Source organism: Corvus kubaryi, unplaced genomic scaffold (genome assembly GCF_017639235.1).
Source record: "Corvus kubaryi isolate FWS band 111438036 unplaced genomic scaffold, C.kubaryi_AGA036_p1.0 split1-37296, whole genome shotgun sequence".
NCBI lineage: Eukaryota > Metazoa > Chordata > Aves > Passeriformes > Corvidae > Corvus > Corvus kubaryi.
This window is the reverse complement of record NW_024582075.1, coordinates 10,493,432-10,509,155: the sequence shown is the minus strand read 5'-3', so window position 1 is coordinate 10,509,155 and position 15,724 is coordinate 10,493,432. Positions and strand designations below refer to the sequence as shown.

The following is a 15,724-nucleotide window of genomic DNA, read 5'->3' as shown; positions in this document are numbered from 1 at the left end:
CCATTTGTTTCACCTGCAGAAACTATGTCTTTGTTTTATTTATTTTGTACTTTGTATCTGGCAAAGGACTGCTTTGCTTTATGCCTTTAAAGCACACTTTATAGAAGAAAACCAAAATCCTGACTGGTTACCCGGGTACATACCACTGCACACTGAATACATTTGGAATTTACTTACGATGGTGGCCACTTTTCCACTTTTCCTAAGCTGCTGAACTGCAAAAGAATGCAGAACATTTTCCATCGGGGTCCCATTAACTATGACCACTCGGTCATTTTCTCTGGAAATGGGGAGGGAGATAAAAAAGGAAAGAGAGGATTTAAGAGGAGTCTTCATGAAAACGGCAGAACAAAATCTTTTTTTCTTTTTTTTCAGAGGGAACCTTTAAATTTCATTCAGTTTAACAAGGACTTTTGCTTTAAAACTGTGTTTGCTATATAAACACTACAGTATCTGAACATTAGAACCAGTTTTCAGTGCACCTAAAAACCAGACATTGAGCAGCACTATTTCTGTGTATATACTGTGTTCAGCTTAAGTACCTTGCCCTAATGTTTTTTAAAGAACATTTGTGATGAGTATTAAAACTTCTTTTTTAATTCTTTCAGGACTCCTAGTTTTTCACACCTAGTGCTAGACTTCTTTCACATAAGAATCTCACGGAAGCTTCAAACTGCTGCAGCCATACCTAACAATATTTAGGCAAATATTGACAAGTACAACTGCAGGACATTTTTCTGAAAGCCTGGTGCTCAGGTCCCATCTACTCTGTAGAAAGGTGATTGGGAGGAAAAAAACCCCAACAGAACTGTAATACACAAAAAGTCCTCCCTGCCCTAAAACATAGGCCAACTGAGATCACCAACTTTTCTGATCTCCTGCATATCAAATAGACCACTAACACCTAACTCACGTAACCCCCTATGAGATAGCCCCATAACACCTATTAATTTAGCCCCATAAAATTCATAAAGGCATTTCAATGCAAAAAGTGAAAAAGATTAAAAAAACCTCCAAATTACCACTCCTCATACTCCTCATATTGGTTTATCCTAGTGACTACTCAGTCACTAACCTTACAGTCAGAGCATTAGCTCAATAAATTACTGGTTATTTTACCATTTTCTGCTAGATAAAAGAAATCTTTGGTACCAACTATTTTATCTTCATTACAATCAAATCACATCAAAATCTTCTTTTTAAATAAGAAGATTATATACTCTAGGCCTCCATTTGTAAGGCACTTTAACTCCTAAATGAATTTTGTGCCTCTTTTCATACCCTTCCAATTCCTTTTAGTGGATGAGTATGCCAGAACAGCAGGCTATATTTCAATATCAGTTTCATCCAGGTTTATGCAAGAATTAAAATAGCTCTCTGGACATACATCCAAAGACAGTATTGAACTTAATGTTGTAATATTATATCACGAGATCCATCTACTTGTGCTCCTTTTACCCTAAAAAAGATAATAGGATTGTTTCACCCTTACACTCTCAAGGTTAGGCCTGTTTTCCTTGATTTGCTAGACAAACAGCTTTGCATTCATTTTTCTTCAGAATGTGTTTTGTCTGAAAGTGCCCGAGTATCTTGGTATTCCCTTGCCAACAATTTACCTATGATCTTTCATAATTTCTGGACATGATTTCATTCCCAAATCACAAGTGATTGGATGACAGTGGTGGTGTGCAGGGATCTCTGCTACAAAATGTCAGATTTGTACAATTATGTTAAAAATGGTTTGTTACATGCTTTACAATCACCCTATTATTTAGCAACTCAACAACTACTCCCATGTCAGCCATTTCATTATCTGACCAAAAATTAATGTTTGCCAAAAAGGACAGAATCTATTCTCTTGAATTATTATTACTGCACAATTATTTGGCATTCTTTCAAATTGTCTAGTCCTCATCAGGTATTTCAGGTCAAAGGATGAAAAACAGATGTAGGATAGAAACTCTCAACCTACAGATTTAAAATCGTTTCTACATGATAGATGCTGCCTCACCAAGGATGAAACTATCAGACATACAACAAACTCTTTATTTCCATAATCTTTTTTTTCAGATATAAAATAAGTATTTAGCAAACCTTCTTTGGGCTGACTTAAGTCATTCGTAGAAACTAATGACTGATCACTAAACGTGTTTACTGGAGGAAGAACAAGGAGGATGTTTTAAGATACTAACTATTTCTACTGTTTCTTTAAATGAAATGCAATCTTGAAAGAAACACACTTAAGTGTTAAAGACTTTTCAACACCACTGAAATTAAATTATCTTACCAAACAGCAACTAACACCTCTATGTAAAGTTTACTTGTTTAGGTTGTCTTGGGTTTTTTTGTAAAGAGACATCTAGATTTTCAAGAGGGCACCAGATCTTGAGGGGATTCAATCACTAAGATTTCAACCAAGTGTTTCTAAAGGTTTTATGTATTCTATAGCCATGCCCCTCAAAATGCCAGATAGAGAAAAAAGTGCTTACTGAAGTAATCCATCTGCTGGACCACCTGGGAGAACATCCGAAATGACTATCGATGTTTCACCATTTTCAAAATGAGGGTTATCTCTGCCGCCAGAAACTGCAATCCCAAATCCTCGTTTTGAATCCTTTACAACGAAACCAAATACAGCAAAACTTGAATACATTGACTGGAATTTTGACAGGGAGGAACATAAATGTTCCCATGATGGCACTCTAAGTAGGTATTAATTAAAACATGATAGCTGCATGCAGAGTGCTACAGAAACACACAGTACCTCTAGATTTTGTAAGAAAGATTTAATTTACACATCCATGTAAACATGATGACAAGTTCCTATTTTCTAAAACCTCTACAGCCTTATGATTGTTAGTAATTAAGTAAAGAACTTACTAAATTTGCCTGCATTTTGCTTCATCATCCCACAGGTTATTTATACCAAATTTATTATTAGGTGAATCTATTTTATTAATGATGCTTGGGAAAGTGGAATAGCTTTCCCAGGATCCCATCTTCATTATGATTGCTAAGTAGTTTGTGATAACTACTTCTCAATCAAAATAACAAGATTATGGTTGATTACGAAGAGCAAGTAGTGAACTTATTCATTGTCTATAATCATCCTCTGTCACAAGCAGCTACTTTAAATACGTAAATTATGTCAAACCTGTCATCATAGAAATAATACATCCATAGAAGTCCTAAGATGGCGTTCATAAAATCAAAGAAAGGCTTCACAGAATGCCAAGGAAGCATGTCAATAGCACTAGATCTGAGAACTGTTAGTGTAACTGACTGCTGACAGCAAGGTGAGCACAAAACCACACAAGTTTAATTTTATCAGCTATTTAACATATCATATCACTAAAATTACAAATTATGCTTTTTGAAAAATAGGTTTCAACATAGTGGCAAAGTAACACATCAAACTAAAGTCATGCTTTTCCTCCAACACCCACTCACAGCATGTGTAGTTCATAATAAGTCACCTCGTGTTCCACTAATGCTGATAGTAAGTGATTGTTTCTTTGAGGAGAAAATTTTCTTTTAAAACAGCACTTCACTTGCTGCACCTTAGTTTTACAGGAAGCAGTTTGATGCTTTACACAAAAACAATATAGATTCAAAATAATGGTAAAATTCAAAGGTAGTGGCTGACACAGCACGTTCAGTAGCCCTTTGCCATCTCAGTAGCCTAAGTCTGTCTCTGTGGTAAAGAAGTGATGCTAATTTACAGGATACCTGGAAATTACAGGTCCTGCCTACCTCTGTAACCTAAAAACCAACCCTTTCTCAACTATACTTTCTCACATGAAACAAGCTGTGTAGAAAAGATTGTTATTTCACCTTGGGTCATCAAGTTCAGTTCATTGCAGAAGACATGAAAAAATTCGGGCAGCTCAGTACAGGCTGCTCACTGAACCCAATCATCAGAACAGCTGGGAAGACCACCACCACTGAAGCCAAAATGCACACCTGGTACTGTGGTGTGTCAGCCTAGCTATTAAAGAACACAGACAGAAATGCTCTATTTTCTTTAATTCAAACGGACTCCACTTGATGAGATACTTCCTCTTTTCTTAGAAAAAAACATTAAAAGTGACACCTATAGTCCACCTGTTTTATAAGTTTTAATGACAGTGTTTTGCCACTGGGTTCTCTACACTAGTAGATATTAAAGTATATTACAAAAATAAAATCAGTGGAATCCTGTTCAGTGATTATTACAAAGCTTGGACATTAACCACAACCTGCTTGGCAGAACCATCTGCTTTATTTTTAAGACTCTTCAATAATGATTTTAGCTCTGTGGCTGACATGTGGTATATTATACTGTCATTATAAAGACCAAACAGTAGCAAATATAGTACTTAAACTGTTAATTGAATTTACTCTTAACATTAAAGAGTCACACTATTTTACGAGCAGCAACTAAGCTTTAAAATAAAAAACATATCTGATTTGGACAAGTAATTAATCCTATTCTAGACTCAGATATGCTAATAACATCAACTGCAAAACATATTCAGAGTAAACCAGTGCTTGAATATTTGAAAACTAAAAATATAACAGGCACTCACTCACCTTTTGTAAGGTCACTGTGTACTGTTCCCATATCAGCTCTTCCATGCCTGGGGCCTGCTGCACACAGAAACCAATTAGTAAAACACACAGTATGTAACCATTTAACTTAAAATATGAAATACCCCACTAAAGCACAGGTTTAAAAATAATATGCATATTCTAATATTTTGGGAGAATTCGTATGAAATTTATGTATTTCAATTAATGACAATTTTTCTTTAAAAAGGCAAAAAAATATTAATAGGTCCAGGGTGGTACAATCCCTTCACGTTTCACTGACTTAACAGCTCATTCTCATTTTCTGGAAAAGTCTTATTCAGCAAAAGCATTTAATTCAGATCAACTAGCATTCTATAGCCCTGATTCAAACAACACATAAAATACTTATGGAAGACCTTTCTGTCCCAGTACGCAGTAAGATTAGCAGTTGAAAGTGAGGTTTTCAAAATGAACTAGACTTCAGATCTCTTGCTTCTTGTTCATGTGGTTTTAAGAAAATGTTTTGTCCACTATGAATTTCATAACTAAATATTTAGGTTCCCATCAAGAAATGAAAATTTACAGGAAAACGCAATGTATCACTATATAGTACAGGTATAGCCATTTCTGTGACACTTCTCAGAAACACTTTTTTTCCACATTGCCAGTTAAAACTGATCATGAACTGATCACTTTATCTTACATGATATAACCTGAAATCTTTCCAACGTCACAGCCTAAAATATAATACAGAATAATCACCCGGCTATGATGCACCATATAGTACACAGCCAGCCCCTTCAGTGTCTGCCCTGTAAAACCAGGAGAAAAATGAGCCACATTTGACATACTGCAAATATTTCAAAATGGAAAGCATCCATTGCAGAAGAAAAATCCAGACATTGCATAAGTATATGCATGCACATACTCAATCAATAGATTTTATTTGCTCTTACTGAAAGTGGTCTTCCTTTATCTCAGAAAATCAAATTTCCGACAGAAGCTCAGTTCAGACTTAATGGTCTTTTTAAGGCATCACAGGGAGTACTGACAACTAAACTCCAAAACAATAGAGAGAGAAGTGACACAAGAAGGGTATGCCTGCACTTTAAGGCATCCCTTGCATTTTCAGAGTAAGACTTCTGGCAGTGCAAAACTGTTCAGCAAGCTATGGATGTTATTTCTCATATGCAAAAAAACTCCTTGATGTATAGCTCCAGTTGATTCTGTGGACCCCAAAGAGGAACTAGATTTACATTTTCCATTGCATATTCACTGTATTGAAAAACAAACTTAAAAATTAAGTCCTGCTCAGAGATCTTGAGGGAATATGCAAAACATTCAGCATTCTCACCAGGAATTTTACAACACTGAAGAGTGTTAAATTTCCACTGTTTTGCCAGAAAGTGAACAATGGAAATCCAGTTTCCAGAACCATTCGGGTCTAATTACAAATAGATGTACAAGATGATGGCTTATATTAAAAATAATACATATAAGTAAATATTTCTAAATTTTGACTTGTCTAGATCAGACAAGAATGTGTTCATAACTATCAGTATTAAAACATATGTGTCTTGGGGTCAGTCTTGAATGTGCTGAATCACATAGTGAAATTATCTCATATTACCATTTAACCAGCTAACATGTCTAAGCTTCCAGCTATCTGAAACTGAACTCACTAGATATATTCCCTTACACAGAGAATCTTTTCCACAAGTGAAAAGTTCCCCCTTACCTAAGCTGCTCTTTTGAACAGCTGTGATGCTGCTGTAAATGGAAGTAGTCTGACTAGGCTTGCTTGTCTGGCATGTAGGAAACAGTTTACCTACTACTGACCCTTCCTACAGTCCTGCTTTTCTACATATTTTTAAGCTCTGCAAAAAATAAGTCTGTGCTAAAGAGGAGACTTGGTGTCATTTAAATTCCAGCTGACTTCACTGAATAAAATTCTACAAATGAAAATCAGTACCAAATGATGGGTAAAATTTAAAGGACAAGCAAGTGGATCCAAATTTTGTAGAGGATGGAAAATCTTTTCCATCCTCCTCTTGGTAAAAAAGCCTCAACAACTTAGACATAACATGAACATCACTTAAATTCAGTTTGCACTGTATGCAGCTCCTACCAACACTACCTCCCAGCCAAGAATACTGAGGCCAGCTCTGAGCAGGTGCAAGAGTAATGCAGGCAAAATGCAGTCGTGGAGAGCTTACTACCCATGGGGACAAAGACAGGCCTGAGAAATGACTGCTTATTCAGTACCACACTGCAGGAAAAGGACTAAGGAAAGCACTGTAAAGATATCAGAGATGGATGTAAGGGTATGAAAAAGGAAACTTACGAAAATTTCCTTCCAGAAAACTAGGCCTTCCATGAGCAGTGGCATAAGTATAACCTTGTGCACAAGTGGAGAGATGTATCAAAGCATCAGAAGCCTACAGAGTTAAGTTTTCTTTGCTCTGCCAAATAAGCCCTATGGTATCTGGTCAAAAAAAGTAAGTAGTAAGAATGAAAGAGAAACTACTGCCTACAGACACTAAAATTAAGGTCTTTCAAGATGCCAAGCCTATAGTATCATCTCATTTGTACCTACAAAAAGTTCGTCATAGTATCAATGACTGTTTCAGGTACATTCTGTGTAAATTTTGGGGGTTTATTTTTACCTTGAAACTGTTACTGAAAACTAAACAAAAGATAATTAAGCAATTCACTTTTAAATTCGCAAGTATTTGTTAAAGTAATCCCTTTTTTGAAACTGCTCCTTGGGAAACTGTCTCCCATTTGCTGTACACTATCAGGGAAGGAAAGCACACGATGTACTTGCAAAGCTGATTTTGTACAATGTAATTACCAAGACAACATGACTAGTTCTGCTGTACTGATAAAGCAATGCAGGCTCTGCAACACAGTTCAGAGAACTGAATGGTCACCTTGGAAGCCCGTAAGGCAAAAACAATCTCTACACAATAATCTCTTTAACATTATGAAGTGTACTGCTGCTTGCCATTGTCATGACGCTAACCCATACCGTCAGATTAATGGAGAAGATTGAGAGGGAGGGAGAGACTACAAATGTTACAAATCATCAGACGGGGACTTGATCAAAACTAATATCTAAGTCTCCACCCAAATTGCAAAATTCCTGTACTCCTCATTTAGTGATGTGACTCTCTGAATGCATCAAGTGATGAGTTATGAAAAGCCTTCATCACCTTGCCAATTTCTTCATACTTCATCTGTAAGGAAACACAAAGGGATCCTGAGCAGCTTGTGCATCCCTTACAGGATCGCAGTTTCACTGCAAGATTGCACACCAAAACACTGGAGAGAGAAAGGCAGGCAAAATGGTTAAGAACCCCACCTCCAGTTACTAACAGTAACTGCTTTACAAGTCCACCCAGGTTTCACACAGACAACAGGCTACCTGCAGTAAACGCAAATTACTGTAATTAGCTAGTCTAAATTCATTAGGGACTATAGTCAGTCCATTTCTAATTAGAACAGTGCAGTTGGGATTTGCCTAAATCTGTCTAATGCTCATATACTAAAATGACAGGTGCTTTCTACATACCCAAAATAGACTGCTCAGCAGAATCTTTGGCCGGAAACTAGTCAAAGTGCTAAAATCGCCTGTGTGCTACAAACAGGCAGCTGTTGCAGCTCTAACTGACAGAGATTTATGCAATTACTTGCTACTGAGAGATCACTGAAGTCAAACTTCATTCACGCTGAAAAAAGAACAAAACCAGAAGACGTGCCACAACAATCATCTGGCAATAAAAGTGAGTTGGAGAGGGGAGGGATACATGAGGGGAGGAGGGGAAGAAAAGACATAGAGCAAGATGCAACAAAAAGCAACTCACGTGCCCTTTCAAAATCCCCAACTTTTTGACTGCATGTGACCACATTCTCTGCAGAGCTTGAGCTGTCTTCATTGTTGCAGGATATAATCTGTGAGGGAATGCCGCACATCCCGTCTTTTCATCTGTTTCCACCACTCAACACGGTTATGTAATTCTAATACAATCGTGGCCTACATACTCAAACAAATCCCGCTGTCAGTTTCACACAGAAACACACCAAAACCACAGCAGGGAAATGTACTGTGAGTTTAACTAACTCCCAGTTTAAGAGATCCCAGGAAAATTCAGTGCTGTAATCTTATGTTTGTTCGTTTTCAAACGAAGTGTCAAAACCAGATCACTATGCAGCACCTTATTCTTCTTCCAAGCATATATGGGTTCGCCCCTCCAGGAACCTAATTTAAACTTAAAAGAAAAAAGGCTTAAGAAGCACAGTGCAGATGATCTGAAAATTCGTATATTGACTATAATGTTTTACAGCTTTTGCAGAACTGTGTGGGCTTGGCTCCAGCAAGCAAAAAGAGAAATAGAGACAAAATTATAATTGCTGCAAATAGCAGTGTTTGCCATCAAACATTCAGTAAGGTATTTGGAAGAATGATATGCTAATCGTACAGCCAAACAGATAGGGTACTTTATTGGAAAATAGGTCAAGCTATCACTCCCATTTATGCTGCATGAATGCTGTGAAATTTAAGCCTCAAGTGAACTTTTCCCCTAGACTTTATGTAAGTTTTACAGGCAGTGAACAGATAGGAACACATGCCAAGTTTCATACACAATGCTAACTAAAACCTCCATACATAGATTTCATTTTTCACTAGTAGACCAATTTTACCTGCTAAAGAGTATTAATTCAGACAGCAGTGGAAAACATGAAGGGTTGTGGTTTTGGTTTTTTGGTGGGTTTCTTTTTTGGGGGGAGGGGGGCCACAGATGGACAACGCCTGTGTTCAAGTTCTTCCATTCAAAATGAAGGCTGAATTCAGCATTCTGTGTTTTGACTGTGACCCCATCTCTGCACAAGCCAGCAGAACTAGGATGAACAGAGGTTTGCACTTTCAGCCCTGAGGTGCCAAGAGTGAACACCAAGGGGATCCAGGAGAAGCACACTGACTCTAGCCCCTGACTCAGGCTATGCACTTGGACATGAGTAAGACTATTATTAGAGTTTGGTCAAAATAGTTTAGAATCTCCATCAACATTTCTAAAGAGCAAACACATTCCTCTCAACAGACTCACATTCATAGCTTCCAAAACAGTTATTTATTTATTTATTTTTACAAAAAGGGCAGGAAAAAGAAACAAATGTAAGTATGTCTTTGAGACTTCTCTAGTCCTGTTTTCTTAGCTTTTTTTTTCCTCCCCCTTGCCCTGAAAAAGCTTCAAAAGCACTCCAAATAGAGAAGAAAAGACCATGATGACATAGAGAATAAAAATGGTGAAACATCATCTGTGAGCTGTTGCAGTTGTAACAGCAAGGACTCTTCTTTCTTGGTTTTGGACTATCTTTTTCTCTAAAGGAACATCATGAGAAAAACAGATGGATTGACTCCACCAAAATTTAAACCAAAATTTTTCTGAAAAGAAATTTAAAAAATAGTCAGGAAAGTTAGGAATGTTGCTGCAAGTGAAGAGACCAGAGAGTTAACAGAAAGATGCAGGTATTTGCATTCGGATATTTCATTCTGAAGGAAAACAGTATCTCCAGAATAGGAATACCTCAATTCAATTCTTCTGAAGTGAGATAGAAAAAAATTATTTTTTTAAACTAACAAACAAGCATTGCTCCAGACACTGTCCTTCCCCCTTATCTACACAACTCCTTACAAAAACCAACTGTAAAGGGAAACCATAGCCTAAGTTCACTCCTAGCCCAAGATTACAAAGGCAAATACAACCCTTTTGCATATCACACCTATTATCCAGACATTTAAAAGTGAAACTCCTGCTTAAAAGCAAGCTCAATTCCAATGACAGATACACACTCTGGTTCTTTCTGGGAGTCTATTCTGACAATAAAATGTTTGTGAATCATGTGGGGAAAGAAAGCTAAGCATGATGATCTGTCTTATAAACTGGGAATGTGAAAACAAAAAGAGAGCTTCCAGAAAACTCAATACAGCAACCTCAGGATGTCACAACAAGATCTTACAGCAGTAGGCTGCATCTCTCCACTCACCCTGGTGGAAGTTTTACACCTAGCACTATGTTTTGATCTCTTCCTCTACAGACAAGGAAAAAAAAGAGTGTTTCCTCACACATAATCTATACAAGCAAGACATAATCTGTTCAAGCAAGCAGAAAGGACACCTGAAACAGTCTTCTTGGCTCCATTATGGAGTAACACAAAAAAAGAGGTCCTTGCCCTCCACCTTTTCCTGTTCCCCTTCATCTGCTGCTATGGACATAGCATAGAAACCTTGAAAGCTGAGTCTAGGCTTTCCCTAAAGACAAGACTCCTACAATGAAGATGATCAAGAACTTCAAGCTTAATGGAAAGCTACCCACTTGTAAAAGACAGAGAGCCAGGGACTCTTCCAGCCACTGATAAGAGCAGCCAGGTGGCAGGACTCCAAAGCTGCATGAAGACGTCAGTATTCCTGGTCTCAAAAGACCAGGTACACTATCAGAGGAATCAGAAACTGCCCTTACACGTCACCTGCCCTCATAAAGGCAATTATGACAGACAAAAAGGGATGGCCCTAGATTTACAGGCTTTCAAAGATCCTGATTCACTTCAATTTCTGGATGACACTAAAGAAATGTTCTCTGTAGAGAGTGGAGGCTCAGTGATATGAGAAGCAATCTATACATCACTGTGTGGTGTGAAGGACCACACCTCCTCTTTTTCAGCTGAATGCCATAGCCTAGGTTATTAAAGATGTCTACAAAATGATGATGATGTAATACAAGTTGCATAGCCAGAGCTTGCCAAGTATTCTTAGCAGAGTGAAAAGTGGCTGAAGAGGAACAGGACCTTACCCAGGCCTTGCCCCTTCAGTGAGGAAGGCACTTGGAAGAAGGGTCCAGCTGATGTGTTCCCATGAATTATCTGTATATAATACAGCAGATCTTTGACTAGGATCCAGGAAAATGAGAAAAAACCACTTGTACCCATGGATCTTTCACAATACAGCCAACATCTCACACAAAAGGAGGTACCTTATTTTCTACCAACAAATGCTCTGATTCAGAGAAGCATATCCTATTTTTCATATAGGTTCCTGCACCAATACAGCAGCTCCCAGAAGACCAACAGATCCTCCTGAAGAAACAGGTTCCCAGAATGATGAATGGCTTAGAATAAAGAAAGAGAAGTAATAAAAAATGGTTTGCAAAAGAGATCCACTAGAAGTAATACATAATTGCTCTTCAACAATGGCAGAAACTCCTTCTCTTTCCTTCTAGGGGCATGAAGAAGAAATATAAGGGACAGCTCCATGTTAAAAGATCATCAATTCTACTTTCCCATCCCAGTAAAATCAAAATGGTTGTTAACATCACAATGGGCTATATTATCAGGATGCAGGAAGTTGGGGAAAAAAAGTCACATACTGTACATGTAAGTATACTTCTGCACTGGAATGGAAATTTTTGAAGAAGAAGAAAAAAATTCACATAAAATGAGCTGTGCAGACAATCCTTTCTTCCTCTTCCCTCTAAAGGAGAATTATCAGTTACATATAAGGTTTGCTTTCACCCAAATTACTCAACAAGAACAAATATTAGCAAAATACTTTTGCTCTACTGGCAAGGTAACAAACACATTCATCAGCAACCGGGCTCAGTGGAAGTTGTCCCTGCTCATGGCAGGGGGGTTGGAATTTGATTATTTTTGAAGTCCCTTCCGATCCAAATCATTCTGTGATTGTGTATTATCAGACTTCGTGTGAGAAACATTTTTTCTACAAAATGCATATAGAAACAGCAATCTGTAGGCCTGCCTAAAAAGACCTAAAGAAGACATAAATTGAGCATAATGTTTGTAAAAATTTGTTTTTCATAGATTAAGTTGAATGTCACTACACACAAACACAAACTATTTTTCATGTAAAAGACAAGCTACTGTTTAAAGCTTTTCTTAATCGTATTTCACTCAAAAGTTATACCATTCACTTTGTATAAATTGTAAATTCTATCTAAAACAGTACTGGCAAATACTGCATGAAGTACAACAAGAGTATTCTGGGCATTCACAAACCAATCTTTACTTCCTAAGTTTCATGAAAACTTTTAAGATGATCAAATGAGAACTGTTAACTAAATAATAATGAAGGGGTCTTTTGTTTTACTTCTTTCAGGAATTTTGTTTTGTTTTACTTCTTTCAGGAGTATGAATCCATCATGACAACAATGCCCACAGTAACTGACGTTGTGCTCAGCACTATTTCACTATGAATTTTGCTTCCAGTTAGCAGAACTACTACTTCTTACAAAATACCCAGTACTAAACCTCTTAGCTGCAGCGCCAAGCGCATAAGTTAGGTTTCTTGACTTCAATTCAGGTAGCCTAAGTGTTGTGCAAGGAAGCCAACACACAGATTTTCTCCATTTCTGTCAAATAAAAGTCTTGCAGGTCAACAGCCCCTGTAATCGGAAAACGGGGATCAACCTTCTCCCATTGTGGGAGGTTTTAGCCAGCTAACAGACGAGGGAAAATTCCAGGGTGGCAGAACTGCAATCATTTCTACCTCTTGCTGCACACTACAAATGCCTTCCAGAGTGCAAACTGAACCAGAATCCACTCCTGTCCAGAACTGGCGAGATGAAGGGCAACAGCACAGTTCACCAGGCTATTGAGAATATTAATTGACAAACACATCTAGGTCTCATTTGCATTGTAGCCCTGATATTAACATTCACAGCATAATGCCCCAGATCTCCCAGTGCTCAAAAATGGTTTAACGAATAAGCCCAAGGGGATGGAAAAAGGTTGCACACACAGAGAAGATCTATGCTGACCTGGATCTTTGACAAGTTGTGTGCTTTTTAGTGCAATATATCACTTCATCCAGCTCACAGCATTTCAATGACAAACGATGCTTAAATGTAATGAAGGAAATCACACAATCAGCCCAGGGCAGCAGCCCCTGCAGTAGCATTCTTCAAATGGCTCACAGTGATGAAACAGCACCCCCAGTTGAGGGAATTTTTGCAGAAATTTGCGCAAGCACAGGAAAAGAACGCCCATCAAAACAGAGGCATGAGATTTGAATTTCATAAATATTTAATTTTTCTACAATTCCAAAATAGAAAGGGACTAACCCTGGACACCGAAAAGAAGACAGTAAAGAATGTGGCATTAGGCATCCTTTTGCTGGATTATGGCATAGAGTACATAATCTCTGAATAGTTTTTTTTGTTTCAACTCTATTAAAAAAACCACCTAAATAAAAATGGGGAGGTGGCATATATAAATATCTGAGTAATGCATACACTATAGACTCTTCGGGGAAGGAAAAAAAAGCAACTTCTTTTTCAGGGAATTTTTTTCTGTTCAAGACAGTAAGATACTGTCTAGAAAACCATATTTCCTACATATTTTACCCAAATATTACTAATTATATTGAAAATTTTCAGAAGGTGGGACAAGCACTTTTAAAGGAAGACAAGGGAGAATCAGGATTTTCCTAAAATATTTTGAGGTCAAGTCACAATTCACCTTAGAAATAGCTTATGAAAATTGAAGGTGGGTTGTATTTTTAATCTGTTTGTTCACTTGCTTTCTAGGTGTTTTCTTATTCTTGGACTTGTCAAAGTTTCCTTGCCTCTAAAAATGAGCACCTTTGGAAGTTTCTCACAAGACCAACACCCCTTTTCATCTTTGACTATGCAGTTTTTTCTTCCCCAACACACAACTTCTTAGGCTGGGTACAGCTTTGCGTGGTACGAACTAAACAAATACTTTCTGACTGTAACAACTTCCACATTTCTCCTGCTCATTTACATGCAGCCCCTTGACTCACTCTGTGAATTCTGCTGTTTAGTTCTTAAAAGCAAGCCAAGACAGCTTTCTAAAGCCACAAAAACATGCTCATTTTTTCTCACTGAATTACTCTCTTGCCATTTCTGTGAGCTGAACTGGCAGGCCAAGGGAGATGGCAGAACAAGTATTAGAACTCTGCAGCTAAGATCGACTCAGACAACAGATGAGGCTTCACTTTTAAGGATGTACCAGGAAATCAAGATTTTATGGAAGAGACAGGTTAAATCATAGAATCGTTTAGGTTGGAAATGTCTTCCAAGATCACTGAGTCCAGCTGTTAACGTAACATTGCCAGGTTCTCCACTAAACCACATCCCTAAGAGTATACTTACATGGCTTTTAAATACCTCCAGGGCTGGTGACTCAATCACAACCCTTGGCAACTTGTTCCAATGTTTGATAACCCTTTCTATGAAAAAATTTTTCTTAATACTCAATCGAAACCTCCTTTGGGCACAACTTGAGCCTATGTCCTCTCATTTCGTCACATTTCATTATCTGGCAGAAGAGACCAGCCCCCAGCTGTCTACACCCTCCTTTCAGGCAGTTGTAGAGAGCAAAAAGGTCATCCCTGAGCCTCCTTTTCTCCAAGCTAAACAACCCTAGCTCCCTCAGCTGCTCCTCACAGCACTTGTACTCGAGACTCTTCACCAGTTCTGTTCCCCTTCGCTGGACACGGTCCAGCAATTCAGTGTCTTGGAGTGAGTGGCCTAGAACTGAGCACAGGATTTGAGGTGTGGCGTCACCAATGCCAAGTACAGAGGGACAATCCCTGCCCCGGTCCGGCTGGCCACTGCTGATACAGGCCAGGATGCCACTGACCTTCTTGGACACCTGGGCATAGCTGGCACATGTTCAGCTGCTGTCACCAGCACCCCCAGGTCCTTCCCCATTGGGCAGCTTTCCAGACACTGCCCAAGGCCTGTAGCACTGCTTGGCGTTAGGATCAAAGTGTAGGACCCATCTTTTGATCTTGCTGAACCTCATGCTGTTGGTCTCAGCTCATCAACCAAGCCTGTCCAGATCCCTGTACAGAGCCTTCCAACCCCCCCACAGATCAACACTCTTGCCCAATTTGGTGTCATCTGTCCAGATCATCAATTAACATATTAAACAGGATTGGATCCAGTACTGAGTCCTGGGGAACTCAACTTGTAACCGACAATCAGCTGGATTTAACCCCATTCACCACCTCTCTTTGGGACTGGCCATCTAGCCAGGAGCATGGAAATAAAGAAACAGATAAAAAACCTTTTGATGGAAAAGACAGGAAAACAGAAGTTCCCAAGTGGCTTTAAGTGGCTACTTAAGAGTATGA

General features: G+C 38.4%; 1 protein-coding gene across 11 annotated transcripts in view; it reads right to left on the bottom strand.

Moving 5' to 3' along the window:
• The window catches only part of TJP2 (tight junction protein 2), a 62,938-nt gene that overhangs the window by 17,928 nt on the left and 29,286 nt on the right, over positions 1–15,724 (bottom strand). For 4 of the 11 annotated variants that reach the window (XM_042013200.1, XM_042013201.1, XM_042013191.1 and 1 more), the window contains 3 exons: positions 4,573–4,629; positions 2,490–2,614; positions 178–280 (listed from right to left, as the gene is read on the bottom strand). In XM_042013200.1, coding sequence (XP_041869134.1) covers positions 178–280; positions 2,490–2,614; positions 4,573–4,617 — 273 coding nt within the window. In that variant the 5' untranslated portion in view covers positions 4,618–4,629. Of the gene's footprint in view, positions 1–177; positions 281–2,489; positions 2,615–4,572; positions 4,630–7,766; positions 7,876–8,417; positions 8,515–15,724 lie in introns of those variants that run through there. The other 7 variants (XM_042013198.1, XM_042013192.1, XM_042013196.1 and 4 more) reach the window with 4 other exon arrangements.